The following is a 17,413-nucleotide window of genomic DNA, read 5'->3' on the forward strand; positions in this document are numbered from 1 at the left end:
TATTTCTAGAGTCAAGATTTTCATATCTGAAAGCATTCATTTTTCCGACTTGGTTTTCTGAGAACCGTATTCAGCAATTTTTTTTATATTATTTATTTCTAACATAACTTACTTACTTACATCATATTCTGGCAAGCCAACTTACCTTGTAGAAAAAAGGCGCGAAATTGTATATACTCGTATGTATGGCAGACTTAACTATATAGTAATGGACTCTAATGGAGCTACATTTAGGTATATTTTACGTTAGCACTGTTTGAAATCCCGGTAGGTAAATAAGCTAAGTCGCAAGGTTTTTAATTTTCTTTCTGGAATTTGGAACGAAGCGTCCCAGTTTCGACTCCAACTTGGCGTTAAAATTATGAAACGTAGGTATTTGTTTAAAAAAAATCAATTTAATATTTGATCTCACGAATCATCATATTATACTTTGTAGCATATTACGATATAAAGTTTTATTCAGTTTTTTTTTCTTCAAGCAAGCAAGCAAGCTTAAGTTGGAGTTTTAAGGCTAAGTACTTACTTAGTTTGTATTTGAATACCTATAAAATATTCTATTGGTTTTATATAACTAACTAATAATGTTTAAATTTGTAAATTTTATTTTTATATTAAAGTAATAGATATTGTATTTTTAACTTCTTTTTTTACATTTAATTAAGGTTTATTCGTGTACCTTTCTGAAAATTAGTTTTGATACGATGAAATTCATCATCATCATCATTGGCCACAGCATCTTTACAGATGATAGTTGCAGCGACTAGAGATATTTGAGGAGATGTCTACAGTCTACATCGACTGCGGTGACTGTAAAGAGCAATGGCTGATCGGCATTTCTTGCCGCACCGATCACAGATGTGTCTTGACTCCTGGGGTGGTCCAGCAGCTCTGCGAATTCGTTTCTGGTTAAGGTGATCCAACCAGAGCTCGTCGTGCTTTGCCATGCCTTCCCGCAGGTTACGACGCCACTCGGGTCTCATCTCCGCGCGTTCCTCCCAACGGTTAGTTGGAATGCTGAAGCCATTCATGTCGCGCTTACATGAATCCTTGAAGCGGAGAACGGGGCGACCAACCGGTCTCTTAGCTTCGGCAATCTGTCCAAACATGACTTCACGTGGCAATCTGTCAGGGTCCATTCTATGAACGTGTCCCAGCCAACGGAGTCGTCTCCTTTAATTTCTGATTTACCCGATATTCTGAAAATCAGTACTACCCAAATGCACCGGTCTGCACAAATAGCAATGGAATGTGTAATACTAATTATAACCCTTTTGCAGCATTAAATACAACAGGAAAAATAAATTCTGAATTCGCATACCTACCTGAACTACAGTCTATAAAACGATACAGTCATTCGACGAAGCCGTCTACACAGGGTAATCGTGCGGGGTGCGAGGGGCGACGGGTGTTTCGCGCGCACCCGAGCTGCATACATTCGCCATTGTTAGTAGCTCGGTACACGTCAGTCGTCGGTCCACTGCATACTTATTACACTGTGCCTGTCGTCACAGGTACAATTACTAGTAGTCGACAATAAATAATTTCCTACTTTATTTTTTAATGCTTACTTTATTTAATACTTTTTGTGAATGTATTAGTTAAGTAATAAAAGTAGTTGTAAAGCTGTGGCAGGTAGCCGAGTGAATCCCCCCGCGGGTTGCTCACCTTGTCGTGGTGGAGGGGCTTAGTAACCGTGGCTTGGTCACCCACGGTGAAGCGAAGAGGCAACCAGGGCCGGCCTGTTTGGGTCGCGGGCTGGCCCGAGGAGGACGCTCCAAAGTGGGCTGGTTTAGCCCGCTTGTGATGCGCCGAAGGTCGACCGTCGAGGAACTCCTCTTCCTCTGTCGGTATTTCGGTAAGCCGTTCTCCCTATCCTCGGCGGCCGAGGTGGGATCGCAGGGGAAGAGGAGTAATGGTATTTCGATGCGCCACTCTCCCTATCCCCTGCGAACTTGGCGGGGCCGTTCCGCTGTAGCGGCGTTGGTGGGGCTGCAGAGGAAGAGGAGTGTCGGTGTTACGATGTGCCGTTCTTCCTGTCCTCTGCAGCCGAGTTGTGGTTTTGCGGCAGAACCATAGACCTGATCTGTCGCCGGGCGCCGGGAAAATTCCTGGCGCCCGTGGCTTCCTTGTGGCGGGCTCGGGGGGGTCCGCTACGATACAGAATGGAAGCCGAGGAGGAAGGCGCGTCTTACCATCTGGCGCGCCTAGCGTGAAGGGCCTTCGGGCATTAGCGAAGGAGCCGCGCTCGTGGGCGGCTGCCGTCGGTGGGGTCGCAGATAACAAGCGCAAGCGTTCCTGTAACCCCACCAATAGGGCGGCGAGGCGGCATATGGGGGGTTTTTTAGTGGGTACACCGTGGGCCTCATTAGCCTAGTCCCACATAACCACTCGGGTCACCCCCCGCACCCGGGTGGTATGCGTAATGCATTTTTCCCTCCTAACAAAAAAAAAAGGTAGCCGAGTGAATAGGCGTCAGAGGGTGAGGAAGAGGTGATGCGGGGAAGCGGGTCGGGAGGTAACAGCCAACTTGAAGCGAACGGGTAGTAATCTTGATTGTTTGATGTGTTCGACGACTTTATTAAAATAATTAATTATTAATCTCTGGAATTATTTAAACCCGAGATTAAAGATATCGTTTAAATTATTGTATATATCAAATTACGATAAAATAATAATATAATTGAGGTAAATAAAACGAGTGAAATGAGCTTGAAAAACCTTTTTCCAATGATAAACGCAGCCGGCGTGTAAGCGATAGGCGAAAATCGATACGTCCTTCCATTAAGGAACAATAATTATTAATGCAATGCAATCGTGTTGCTAAGGGTAGCAACGACAGTGGTCATCTGGGTCAGCTATCTATACTCTATCTCTATACTGTGCGGGCAGATAGTATCAACGAATGAAATGGACACGCGATTTGGATTATAATAGAAGTACCGTCCTAGACTGGAGTATTACGTAAGAATCGATTTTTGACAGATATGAATTGACCCTACAGCCCTACAGTAGGTATGCTGTTGACGGCCGGCAGGGCAGTGAGCAGTGGAATGAGCAGGAACATACTGTAAATGCCGTACTGTTCATGCCCTACGTTGCCGTCAGAGGCGGTTTTTCCGACGGCAGTCACAGTACCGGCAGCGTCAGAAGCAAGAGCAGTGTGTTTACCGACCCTATGCTCGTAAAAGGCATGTTCACTCTCGTGAAGTGAGCTCCCTGCCGAAGTTTTTTCAAGGGACTACAGTATGAAGTTCTTTAAAAAAGGAATGTATGCTTCGCGCCGATTCGCGCACGAGTGTGGAGGGTCCTTATGGTGTAATATCTAAATTGAAGATTGACGTCAATTTCTTTTCTGATCAAATCTGTCGATTTAATCATCCCGTCTGAACTGGCCAGGGAATGGCTTTACAAATCGTCGTAAAATAATGTCCATGTTGGGGGCGGAGTAGTGAGTATTATATTCTTTGAGCATGGCCAACGAAAAATCGCAAGCCAAATTGTGCAATGTGTAGATACCCTTATTAATGTCACACAATATTTCTGAACGCTACCTATCCCAAATGTCAACGTCAGACGTCACGTCAGATCATAAATTCTACGTAAATTAGGTAAATACACGTAAATAATAACTTCTCCTATTGCTTTGCTTGGCTTTTATGTATTTCTTGCAGTTTTATTCCTGTCAGTGTGTATACTTAGATCCAAATGACCAAATTCTGATCGGAATGCAATACTGAATACGTATAAATAAACAGAATCATGTTGTCCTCGCTAATTAAAGAACATCAAACTAAACAAGCAGCGAAAAGAGTCATACAAGGTAAAAAAACTATCTTGTTTCCTGTTTTTATATTTTGCAGTGTCAATCAATAACTTATTACATTAATGTAATTAAAACACTTGAATCTAAAATTTCAGAGCAAAAACGCAAGGAATGTATAGCTGCAGCAAATGATCTAACACAGGCTTTAGTCGATCATCTCAATGTTGGGTGAGAAGCTTCATTTTTATTAGTACTTAGTGGTTTAACAACAATGGTTATGAGTTTATTGTCATTTAGAAGCCAGCCAGTTTCTTCTTCATAGTTTAGCTAATTCTACTGTTAACAGAGATCAAATCTAATAGTAATACTTTCCCTTGTTTTGGAAATTTTGATGACAAGGGACAGTATTACAAGTATTACTTTGGTTAGGCATCTATAGAGCTCATTTCCCAAAGGCTAATTAGCATTTACATATTGTCTCAAAGAAAAATTAAGGTCACTATTCTCCTGGTTTGTCCCACGTGTGAATGTTGGATGCATTTTCCAGTGAAATATCAGTATATTTCTACCTTATTTCAGATCTCCCGATTCCTACAAATAAATTAACCTTTATATTTGGTTTCAGTGTAGCTCAAGCTTACTTAAACCAGAAGAAGCTAGATGCTGAAGCGAAATTATTACATCAAGGAGCCATTAATTTCTCAAAGCAGACTCAACAGTGGTTGGCGTTGGTTGAGAATTTCAGTAGTGCACTAAAAGAGATTGGTGATGTAGAGAACTGGGCCCGCAGTATTGAGAACGATATGAAAATAGTTACCGACACACTAGAGAATGCTTACAAAATGGCTCAAGAACAGCCAAGCACTACACAAAACAACCAATAAGCTAAAGTTTACATCGTGACAATTTGTGATTGGATTTATGCAAACCGGAACCAACCCACACCAGATACTCATTCAAATGTTTACTACATTGTTTTAACATTACAAAATAAAATACAAGTGCTCGATATACACGCATCAGCTCCAAGAGCTGCTAGTGTATCAAATAAATAATAAATAATTAAGGTTCGATTTTCAGTGAGTATTTGGTGTGGGTTGGTTCCCGTTTGTATACATACATCCAATTGTTATCAACATAGCAAAGTATGGCTGGCAAGAAGAAAAACACAAGTATTTTTAATATTATACAGTATACACCCTTATCCAAATTAAACTGAATAAACAACTAAAATTTGTTCAACAGAGTTGGCTGTCAGTTGTTAACTCTTTCTTTTTGTAATTCAGGCAGGCAGATGCATGTATCCAGAGTCATCTTAACTAAATTTTCAGTGTTGAGTAGAATTTGCATTGTGCTTGTCTAATTTATTCTTAAATTCATTCACACTTTGGGCCAATACTATTCTGGGTGTTTAGTTTTTATTTGTCAGATTAAGAAAAAAATAACTTTTAACTAAATAAATGACCTCCAAGTTGACACAAGTTACAGGATGGTAATTAAGGTGAGAAAGGTTATGTAATGTAAAGAATTATATATCCTTAAGTATTTATTTTATAGGTAGTAAATATTTACAGATATTGCTTTTTTGCCTACCATAGGTATGTTGCTATGAAACCTGCATAATTGATAACAGACACTAATGCTAATGCATAATAGTAATTGACTATTGCAAAAATATTTTAAATATTAGTTTATTTTCCTGCTAACTGCCAAAAAAAAGTTTAGGTACATGCTGTACACCAACAGTGTTCATTTCAAGGAGCAATCTTATTTGTATTTCTCTATCCTAAGCGCAAAAGTCCTACCTATAGTACTAATTTATGTACCCGATATAGGCGATATAAACTATATTAAATTTTATCAGTTGGATTTCTTTTGATTAATTTGATTTCATAACATAAGAAATACAACCACGTTTCCTTCACTATATATTTCTAATTCAACTGTCAATTTTCTTGTATGATGGGCCTTTTAGGAGGCTAATATTGGTACTTAAAAAAATACATGACATGATAAAGTATCGCCATAAGCACACCCTCTTGGATCTTTCGAAAAAAACGACTAGTCTTAGTTAATCTAAGAAAACCATTGATTTGATGTTTTAAGTATTTAATAAAACTTAAATAAAGCACTAGTATTTATAGCCCACTTTTAAATTCCTTATTCCCTATAACTCATTTATATAAAAAAGTTTTTTTCTACTCGTCGAGTATAATCTGTGTATTACAACTTCATATAGTTTGTCAAGGGACTGTCTCATTTCAAACATAGACAGAGAGAATCATACTATCCTTGTCTTACACTAGTACTAGCACCCAAAAGAAAAGGATGAGTATAGTTTTTTTTGTTCTTATTTACTGCCAATTTGGTTTGACCAACTATATGTAACACTACAACCTTACTCTTTTCAACGTTGGATAGTCTATGGCACTTCCGACTCAAGCCTCAGAATAATGACTAAAGCAAAGAAGCCGGGCAAAAATAGAAGCTTGGTAAAAGATATCGTATTCACAACACGTTATTACTTTTTGTCTATGAGTGAGTGAGACAACAATCCGCAAGTTCTTTCGTTTTTTTCAGTATTGTCATAAGATAAACTGAGGGAAATGTCAAATGGTCCTATGTGGTTCTATAATATAATCCAGCCAAATAAAATATATGTTCGTTATTTCACAGGTAGGTGACAACCGTAACAACTTGACATAGTCGTATTATTTTAGTTGAAATATTTCGGGATGTTTCAGCGGTCATCTTGGTTTATTTTAATTATATTGTTGCTATTCCTGAAAGATTGTTGGAAAACGTGCTGAGTTTTTATTTGTAATGGTTTGAAGTTCCCTTTGTGATAATGTCTTGTGTGATCGAGGGCTGTAAATCGCATACAGGAAGAAAAGAAAATACGCACGAACCGATAACCTTTAATCGGTGAGTTTTGTTCAATTTTGAAGAAATTAATTTATAGGACCTGACCCTAAACATAGAAATCGATATGTTGTTTATGTAATTATTACTTGCATTCAAGTCTATATAGATTTTTGCATATATTTTCGAACTTTTCTGCTAAGTATGAAAGGTTATGTTTTTGGCATAGTGATGTATCGACCTCAGATCAATAACCTATCGACATTTACAGCTTTCTTAGTTTGGCCCAGGACTGTCTCATTTTAATTGATGAGTACAGTCAAGGGAATAAATATATATACATTCCCAAAGTTTCAAAAATATGTGTACGCTCAGACAATAAAATCGCGTTCACATATTTTTAAGCCATTTGTCTGGATCGATATTTTTGCCTTCGACTGTACCTATAGTTTTCTTTGTTCTTACTTACTGACAGATTGTGTTTGCCAGACTATAGTTTAATACTAAAAACCGGTCAAGTGCGGGTCGGACGCGCGCACCAAGGGGACCGTACTTTTTAGTATTTGTTGTTATAGCGGCAACAGAAATACATCATCTGTGAAAATTTCAACTGTCTAGCTATCACGGTTCATGAGATACAGCCTGGTGACAGACAGACGGACAGCGAAGTATTAGTAATAGGGTCCCGTTTTTACCCTTTGGGTACGGAACCCTAATAAAAAAGACATTAATGATCATTGATGAATGTTCCTTTTATTAATATTGTTGGTCACAAAACTCAACTTTTTATTTCAGATTTCCAAAGGACGAGGAATAGGGGATATTACTGCAATGTTCTGCCACCAGAGTGCAGCACTAGCTTTTTTAGTGCACTGTAGAGTAACTTATTCATACTGTACCTTTAACAGGTTTTTGACAAGTTTTCAGGGGACCTACCGGAAAACTCGAATCCGAAATTTCGTTATCTAGCTGCCTCTTTATCGCTCGAATACGCAAGAGTGACAGAGATGTTAGATAACGAAAGTTCGATTTTCTTGTTTCGCGATAGACCCTCAGATTGTGATAGTGGCGCCACCTACGCCGAGTTTCGCGTAATATTCCCTATTATTAAATAAAAAAAATATACTACACGAACGTATTTTTTTTTTTCATTTCCTATTTGGTACAGTCAGCTGCAGAGAAAAGGTACCCCACGTCCATACTAATTTACAGAACTTTGTATGCAGGGGGGTGCCTTTTCTCTGCAGCTGACTGTACATGACTAGAAACTATACTTAGTCTTTTAGCATTAGAAAAAACGGTAAACCATTTCCACGTGTCTTTTTATTGACAAGTTTTTTTATAAATATAGCAATATTTTACTTATGAAAGCAAAAGTATGTAAATGATCGTATATTATATTTGTTGTGACTTATTTTCAAAGTGTTTTTCGATAAAACGACACGTTAAGATCGCTCGCCTTCTTTCTAATGATAAAAAAACGAGAGGTATAGTTAGACGGTTCTGAGTGGTAGACTGCAAATGAGATAAAAGCTATATTAGGTACATGCATTAATCATCATATCAGGCGGCTCTTTGATTCCAAGGATCGCATAATTTTTTATAATTTTTAATGATTTTTAGAATATGAAAATTATAAAAAGTATAAAAGTTATGCAATCCTTGTATTCCACGCATTTCATTTCATTTCATTTCAACGAGCCGCCTGCTACAGATTTCTTGAAATTGCCGCGTTTTTTCAGGTTCAACTTTCATTAGCCAGACTATTATCAATTTGCCAATTTCGTGATTATTCTTTTACATGGCACATAAACTTATGCATAATTTATCGATATAAAAAGTCGACATAGTTACATCCCTAGCAAATTATCAAACTTATGACACCGGACGTAAATGAGAAATAACAAGCATATATGCATCTCTTTTCGGCACATTATCTAACTCGTAAGGAAGTAAAGTACGGGTATACATATTTGCGAAGCATTTTTGCCCGACTTCTATGCTTTAGTCATTATTCTGAGACTCAAGCATAAGAATTTTATCGATACTGTTTAGTCAATTTTATTATAAAATTTTTGAAATAGAACCATGTCATAGTAAATTTTGTAACCCCAGTAAATTCACTGCCATCTGTCGACACACTTTAAAACTAAAAATAAATATTTTTAAAACTACGATAAAATGTATTTAGATATGGATAAATGATTTTTTTATTTGCATTAATTATTTTAATGATTTTGACCCATGTTCTTTCACTGATATACGTTAAAATTGTTAAATAACAAACGAAACCGTCAACGCCATCTATACGACAGTTGGCCAAAGCTAGTAGCGCCCTCTGAACGAGAATCAAATTTTCTTGATTTTCGAGGCACGTTTTTTCCTTAGACTGTATCCATCTATTACGGAGTTATATCTATCTTTGATAGAACTTAATACATTTCGATAAAATATTTCTTGTTTATGGAGACTCAATTAAATGAAAATTAGCCTACTTAAACACGCTGCTGCGTCGCATCGTCATCTCATAAAAATTGAAAAACAATCGAAATTTCGTTACAAAGTCTCCCGCTTGTCGCGTCGCTACATGCGCGCATTTTCATACTTACCCCTTGATGTGGCGCGCATCACGAGCAACTTAGACTAAGTCGCTCGTGATGCGCGCACGAGAGCGGCTTTTGTGTCCGCAACTATTTTATCTCTCTACTTAGTCGCAAGGCAATTTATTTGTCGAAAAGAGACAAATAAATCGCCTTGCGACTAAGTTGCTCGTGCGCGCATACCCTTATTCTGAGGTTCATTCATTCAATTCAGCATTCAGTAGTTTTAGTTGTGTCTTGTGTCAGTGTCAACTGTCATGTGAGTTAAGTACTATTGATAAGATAACATTGTGCATTGATAAGTTTAATATTGTAAAATAATTATAAGCTGTATCAGTTAGGCTAGAACGCTTTTACTGGTGATAGTTTTTGGTGCACAGGAAATCGTATTGTTAATTGAAGTAAGTGCATTTCTATTCGTACTGTTTATATTTACATAAATAAATAAATGCAAATATTATCTCGTAACAGGTAATAATGCGGACTTTTTTTTCAGAACCCTTAACTATTCAGCCAAAAAGCCGGAAATTATAAAATATGTCTGAAGATACGCCCAGAGTTCTCTCAATTCAAAGCCATGTCGTACACGGATACGTCGGTAATAAAAGTGCAGTTTTTCCTTTGCAAGTAAGTTTGCCAGTAATATCTTTCTCTACTCCAGTTATTATACACAATTTTTCACTTAATAAAACGAACTGCAGTTTTTTAAGTTATATTTCTGAATATTTTTGTCTTACATAGTGAGCATTCAATTCAATCCAAATTGATAACGCCAGCTTGCTTACTTCAGCTCAGGGTCACATTTCTGTTTCGTCAACAACGTTCATAGATGAATGTTGTAATTGGATGGAATTTGCCTATTGCCTCTCAATGCTTTGTATTATGTGACTTAGCCCAATAAGAATAAGTGGTCTATTTGAACGTGCACTGTTTAAATAAGTAGATCTTTGCTTATGCACTGATATATTACATACCTACTATATTTTTGTCATGTTACCTTGAGAATCATATCTATCTATCTCTATCTCTCATGTGTGCTTTGTAAATATAATAATACATAAAAAGTTTAATTTACTATGCACACATTGTAATTGAAACAATTCATCCACACAGTAATTTTCCTTCAATGATGTAAAACAACCAGAGTTCAAAGTTAGACTTCTGACTTGGTTTTTTCAGTTTTGATACAACAAATAAATTATCTTTTTAATTGACATGTTACATTTTATGCCCTTAAGTTGCAGAATGATGTATGTGTTTTAAATCCATCTTTGATTTTTATAATTTGATACTTTATTTAACACTCAGTGCCAAGTGCCCCATTTCCAATACAAAATGAACATGCCTAGTATGTACTTGGTAGTGAATGTGTTGACAACCGGTCTGGCCTAGCGAGTTGTGACTGTGACCCTGCCTTTGAAGCCGATGGTCCTGGGTTTGAATCCCGGTAAGGGCATTTATTTGTGTTATGAGCACAGATATTTGTTCCTCAGTCATGGGTGTTTTCTATGTATTTAAGTATTTATATATTATATATATATATATATATATATATATATATATATCGTTGTCTGAGTACCGATTACACAAGCCTCATTGGGCTTACCGTGGGACTTAGTCAATCAGTGTAAGAATGTCCTATAATATTTATTTATTTGTTAAAAAAGTACTTTAGAGGATTAACTTTCAGCTGCCCATAAACTAAAACCTATTAAGACAAACGCGATTTTGATATGATCGAAACAAAATGCAAACTACAACAGAGCAGAAAGCCTTTTATTAGGTTTATGAGCAGCTTGAGAATAAGTCACATGGGGATTAGGTGTACAGCTTTGTTCCCACAATCTTTTCAAACTGAGATAGTTTTTATATGCCACTAATGCTGGGGTGCAAGCCCATTGTAGTATAATAACTACAATAAACGCCTAGTCTCGGTTGACATATTTAATAATACCTGAGTTGAATTTAAGTGTTAAGTCAGCTTGATATAACAACTTTAATTCTAAGCTTCTATATATTGTGTAATTTCATTTCTTTTTTTTTTCTTGTAGTGTTCATTAGCCGTAATTTATTTTTATGATAAATCTATGCATGTGCTCATATACTTTAGAAGTGTTAAATGTCGTTATTGTTAAGTTTTAGTGTATGTCTGTGTATTTAGTTCTGATCACAATGCTGTCCTAAAACTACTGTCGGACCTCCTAGTGGGAATTGTCTTAGGATGTAGGCTATATGTACTTTTATAATTTTGCCTGTAAATCTTATTGGCCTGTATCTGTTTTTTTTTTCCCAATAAAGTAAATAAAATATACGGTCGTCAAGTTTTTTATGTCTTTTTTTTAAGGTATTAGGATTTGAAGTTGATTCTATCAACACAGTCCAATTCTCAACACATACTGCATATAAACACATAAAAGGCAATGTGTTGAAAAATGAAGAAATGGAGGAACTCTTTGAAGGACTGACATTAAATGAGGTTGACTATTACACACACCTCATTACTGGCTACTCGAGATCACCAGACTCTTTAAAACAGATTGCTGGAATCATCAGAAAGCTGAAACAGAAGAATCCTAACTTAATATATGGTAAGCCATAGATAACTTACATAAGCTTCATTCTTTGCTGTACAGTAATTGTGATCTGTTATTGGCCATAGACTAACAAACCTTTGCCTGACTTTTTTTTCGCCTTTTTTTACCTTCTAATTATATACCTAAAGTGAACTATTTTTTTATCACATTATATTGTGTAACTAATCCAATTATATTATCATATTATTACCTTAAATCTTGTTATCTTGACTACAATATGATTAATTATGTCATCAACACTTAGGAAAATTGTGAAAATTCAGGATATAGACGCGAGCCAGGAACAGATTTCCATGACCAATCGCCTCCCAGTCGATAACTCGTATAGTGGTTAACGACTGACTGTATGATGAACCTGGTGGACGTCAGCTGCCGCTCCGTTGGTGGGTTGAGGAATGCCAGCCACCGACACACGTATAAAAAATTGTCATCGCCTCCCGTTTGATACTTTGTCAGATGATAGTTTAGATGCTATTGTGGCATATTGGTACATGTAAAAAATACGTGCCGTACCTCATTATGATAGTGGTATCAAAATCATGAAACTGCATGTAGCGTGCCATCAGGCGTTTCAATAAACGCCTGCGTTTCCACGTATACTTTGCGGACATAAAATGGTAAAGTGCATATTTTATACATGTTCATGCTACCAGCTGACGGTCTTTCCACCGCGACACAACCGGCTGACGGTTTTTTTTAATTCATAATAGCTTCTAAACTATCATGTGAGAAAATATCAACCGGGAGGCGATGACTGACGAAATTTTCGCCTGGCCCGCGGCCTAATACTACTGCGGTTACTTATTGTGTAAAATAAAAGTTCAAAACAACATTAGCTAACTTAATAAACATTTATGCCTTAGGACTTAGACTTGGAGGAACCTTCAGAGACTAAAATGTTTGTATAAAAGTTTACTACTACTTCCAAAGAAGTTCTTAAAGACTTCACCTCCGTTTGTCGATTCTTGGTGTCGACTTGAGAAAGGGCTCATAGGTAAATCATACTTTATCGTAACATTACCATTCTCAATTTCAGTTTGTGATCCAGTCATGGGCGACAACGGCAAAATGTATGTTCCAGAAAACATACTGCCCGTGTACCGCGACATAGTAGTGCCTCTCGCAGATATCATCACTCCGAACCAATTTGAAGCTGAACTAATGACTGGCCTTCGAGTAGAGGACGTGAAGGGAGCTTGCAAAGTTATTGAAGTGCTGCATAGTAAAGGCGTTAAGACTGTAGTGCTTTCGAGCACAGATTTGGGTGATAGTGACAATATGATTGCAATTGCCAGCTCAAAAGGTAAGTGTCTTTAAAACACAATAGGTACGTTTTCAGCATTATGGCCGCGAATTTTTAAAAGTAGCGCTTAGTTGCTGAGAAAGAGGCTATCAGTAGCAGAATAAAATAAGAATGAGTGAGGTACTTTAGCGTGATCAATACTGAATCGCAAACATATCTATTACCGTATGTTACAACAATTCTCATCTTATCGATCTATTCGACACAATTGTTTTTCAGTGAATATAAAAGTTGCGCTCGAATGGTGGTTTAGACAATCATAGTCAATTCGTTTTGGCAGCGACTTTTATAGATAAGAATGTATATTTGAAATGCTACTTTTTTATACTACGTCGGTGGCAAACAAGCATACGGCCCGCCTGATGTTAAGCAGTCTTCGTAGCCTATGTACGCCTGCAACTCCAGAGGAGTTACTTGTATTTACCGATTTCCATTAAGCTGAAACTTGGACCATCTTGCGTTTCGGAGTATCTAGTATTGCGTGTTACTTTTGCGGCGGGAGGGTGGTAACATTAATTGCATGTTAAAAATACGCAAGTAAGTATAACGGGTTAGCACTGACTGACTAGCATGTTATCTTTTCGCGGATTAGCAAAGTAATATTTTTGTATTAAGTATAGCAACTCTCTTAACTCCCTCAGACCCGCAGACAGAAAACAACCGACAGAACTTTGTTTCCGTGTTCCAGGTGAATGTTACACAATCCAGATCCCGAAAGTGGACGCGACGTTCACGGGCACAGGGGACCTGTTCGCCGCGTTGTTCCTAGCGTGGTCGTATAAAACTGGCGACAACTTGAATCTCACGCTTGAGAAGACGATTGCTACTATGCAGGCCATTGTTAAAGATACATATCAGAAAGCTAGAGGTAGGTAATTTTTACAAGTTACAATTTAAAAAATCTAAATGCCCGACTGATTACAGTGATGCATACAGTGGCACAAAAATACCTTGACAATTTTCTTTTCAGGAATAATTTTCTTACTTACACGTGTTTTACAAAATATCATAAAAAAAATAAAACTACAACCATTTAAGAGTTTTGAATGATTCACGGTTAGTTTCACTTCACTAGACTTATATCATAGAGTAACTTATACTAGAGCGGTACTGTCATAGTAAATTTTGTAACCCCAGTAAATTCACTGCCATCTGTCGACACACTTTAAAACTAAAAATAAATATTCATAAAAATACGATAAAATGTATTTAAATATGGATAAATGATTTTTTTATTTGCATTAATTATTTTTATATGAGTTTGACCCATGTTCTTTCACTGGTATGCGTTAAAATTATAAATAACAAACGAAACAGTCAACGCCCTCTATACGAGTGTAGGCCAAAACTAGTGGCGCCATCTGATCGACAATCAAATTTTCGTGATTTTCGAGGCACGTTTTTTCTTTAGACTGTATCCATCTATTACGGAGTTATATCTATCTTTGCTTATATTGACAATCAATATAAGTCTTTGTACAACCATTTAACTGAAACAGAACATTACCTTTAAAATATTCTTCTTTGGCTTTGATACACAAACGGAAAGCTTTATTAAGATTATCAACAATATGCACATGAGTGACATAACAACAATATTACAATGAATAATGAATAACGTATCATAATTATGTATGTACAAATATAATTAACCGTGTGACTGTAAATTGTGCCATGCCTGAGATGCTCGTATTGTACAGTCAACCAATTTGATACCTAGGCGACTATAAAACCATGTCATAATGAATCAATTTGTTTATCTTCTATGACAATGCTTGATTTATGTCATTTATCTAGTAGTTAAAGCAACAATGGTCGCGTACTGTGCGGTTTAAGAGGAATTTCCTCCCGCGTACGCTTCGGCTGTGGAATGAGCTCCCTGCCGAGGTTTTCCCGAGGGGCTACAGTATGGGGTTCTTCAAAAAAGGAGTGTACAGGTTTTTAAAGGGTCGGCAACGCGCGTGTAATATCTCTGGTGTTGCAGGCGTTCATAGGCTACGGTAACTGCTTACCATCAGGCGGGCCATATGCTTGATTGCCACCGACGTGGTATAAAAAAAAAAAAAAAAACAAGGTTCTATAGTGGTCTAGGATTCAAATTGGTTGACTGTACCTAATTTTGTGCCTGTGACAGGCTGACAGCCGTCAGTCAAGCAGTTTTATTTTTATTCTTTTAACTAGCAGTAAGGTAAAGAGACCAATAAAAGTCTGCAACGATTTTGATAGCATACGCAGTGCAAGTGTTATTTATACGTCATAATTGTATAGAAGTTTCACGTTTAAAATAACACTTGCACTGCGTGTGCTATCGAAATCGTTGCAGACTTTTCTTGGTCTGACTCTAACCGTTTTCATAAGCACAGAACTAATTGTTTATACAAAAAATAGTAAACATAGCCACCTACAACAAGGAAGCACGCGGCGTTGTATTGATTAATTTTCTAAGCTCTGATACTTTTATTACATGAGTGTACAATCCCCATTCATTCATCATTCGTTCCATATATTTGTCTATGGGTGGTATTACACCTGGCCAATTTTTTTGTCCAATGTGTATTAAATAAAAAATAAAAATCATTTATTTCGGACGATACAATCCATATTTTGTTAGTTACAAACATACTTAAAGTATTACGTCTCACTCTGTGAGACACAAATACACATTGGACCAAGATATTGGACTGATAGAATACCATCTAAAGGGGCCCACTGATTATCAGTCCGCCGGACGATATCAGCCTGTCAGTTAGAACAAACATTTGACAGTTCCGAACGACTGACAGGCCGGCTGGTAATCAGTGGGCCCCTTTAAATTGGAACTAACATGTAATTTTATATAGCTAGGTAGGTACTCACTCATTTTTGTTTCTTTTCCAGCCAAACACCCTACAGGCAAGGTGCCCCCGGCGCTGATAGAGCTCAGATTGATACAGAACAAAGCCACCATCGAAGATCCCGTCATACAAATAAACGCTAAGAAAATGGATTGTAGCTGTTAAGAAAATATAATAATTTATTGTTATCTGGAATCCGTCTAAGCTAACTTTGCACCGACTTGGACAAAACAAAAGAAAGGTAGTGGAGAAATTTGATTTTAATGATGGCATCGCCATACTTTGTCACTGCAAATACCATGCAGAGTTAGCTTGGCCCGATTCTACAGCTTTAAGATCGTACGAAGACACGCTTTTGACGAGAGCAAATTATTAAATGCGGTTTTGTTTAAATATATTTGCCGCTATAATATATGTTAATGTTATATTTAACTGACAAATGCTAGCAAACATTTGACTTAGGGCCAGTTGCACCAACCACAATTAACAGACTGAGTAACGTCAAGCAGCAGAGAACTATGAGACTTTCCATACAATAAAATTTAGCGAACGGTAAAACGGTGACAGACGGTTTAGTGCAGCCGACCCTAAGTCTAGAACTAAGTTAAACTATTTTATATGTATTAGTTACTTGAACATAGCAAAATTAAGTGGCCTGTTTTTTTTTTTTAATCATTTATGGCCTGGATGCGAGTCCTTTAAGCCATAAGTGGCCTGTGGCCGCATACTAAAGTTATAGACAAAGGAAAGGGTCAAGTAGTGCAAAATATTGTACATAGCTACAATTGGCAGCTAAAGTAGGTGACGTCTCCATATATTATGCGATGGCGATGACTACAGTGTTGAGCTCTAACGAAATCAAGTTAGGCAGAGAAGGTTATCATAAGGGACATACATTTATATGTGTCCAAGACAATATCTGACAAAGTGACAGATTGATGTGACATGACATCACTCACACAACGATAAGTGACCTTAGTTCTGTAGAAAACGACCAACTTTTTATTTTTGTCAAAGTAACTTACACCCTCAGTGGCTTTGGTCGTTTTCTGCATTGATTAAAAAATGGAGTAGTTCGTTTTCTGCATAACTACGGTTACGGTTGGAATCCCTTAAATATTTATTTTATCATGTTTCATCTGTAAAAATTTCAACTGTCTAGCTATCGCGGTTCATGAGATACAGCCTGATGGTGACAGACGGACGGACAGCCGAGTCTAAGTGTCCCGTTTTTACCCTTTGGGTACGGAACCCTAAAAATGACGACACGTAGCAAAATGTGATATATGTAGTTTAATAGATAAATTGTTATTACTGATTTACATATAGGTACTTGGTATAAAATATAATAGATTTATTATGCAGAATCACCTGCTAACGGTTATAATAAAAATGACAATATAAAGAAATCCGTATTATTATAATACAATTATTATATTATGAAGTTTTATTTTTAA

At 37.0% G+C, this 17,413-nt stretch overlaps 2 protein-coding genes across 2 annotated transcripts; both read left to right on the forward strand.

Annotated features, from left to right (window-relative positions):
• The first annotated feature begins 3,615 nt into the window (after positions 1 to 3,615).
• Positions 3,616 to 5,900, forward strand: LOC134745784 (biogenesis of lysosome-related organelles complex 1 subunit 1). The gene is made up of 3 exons (XM_063679870.1): positions 3,616 to 3,820; positions 3,919 to 3,991; positions 4,389 to 5,900. The coding sequence occupies exons 1-3, from the start codon at positions 3,760 to 3,762 to the stop codon at positions 4,645 to 4,647; spliced, it is 393 nt and encodes a 130-aa protein (XP_063535940.1). The 5' UTR covers positions 3,616 to 3,759; the 3' UTR covers positions 4,648 to 5,900.
• Positions 5,901 to 9,518: 3,618 nt separating this feature from the next.
• LOC134746116 (pyridoxal kinase) lies at positions 9,519 to 17,376 on the forward strand. The gene is made up of 6 exons (XM_063680379.1): positions 9,519 to 9,626; positions 9,722 to 9,852; positions 11,570 to 11,813; positions 12,856 to 13,122; positions 13,811 to 13,990; positions 16,000 to 17,376. The coding sequence occupies exons 2-6, from the start codon at positions 9,763 to 9,765 to the stop codon at positions 16,119 to 16,121; spliced, it is 903 nt and encodes a 300-aa protein (XP_063536449.1). The 5' UTR covers positions 9,519 to 9,626; positions 9,722 to 9,762; the 3' UTR covers positions 16,122 to 17,376.
• Positions 17,377 to 17,413: the final 37 nt, after the last annotated feature.

This window comes from Cydia strobilella, chromosome 12 (genome assembly GCF_947568885.1).
Source record: "Cydia strobilella chromosome 12, ilCydStro3.1, whole genome shotgun sequence".
Classification (NCBI taxonomy): Eukaryota; Metazoa; Arthropoda; class Insecta; order Lepidoptera; family Tortricidae; genus Cydia; species Cydia strobilella.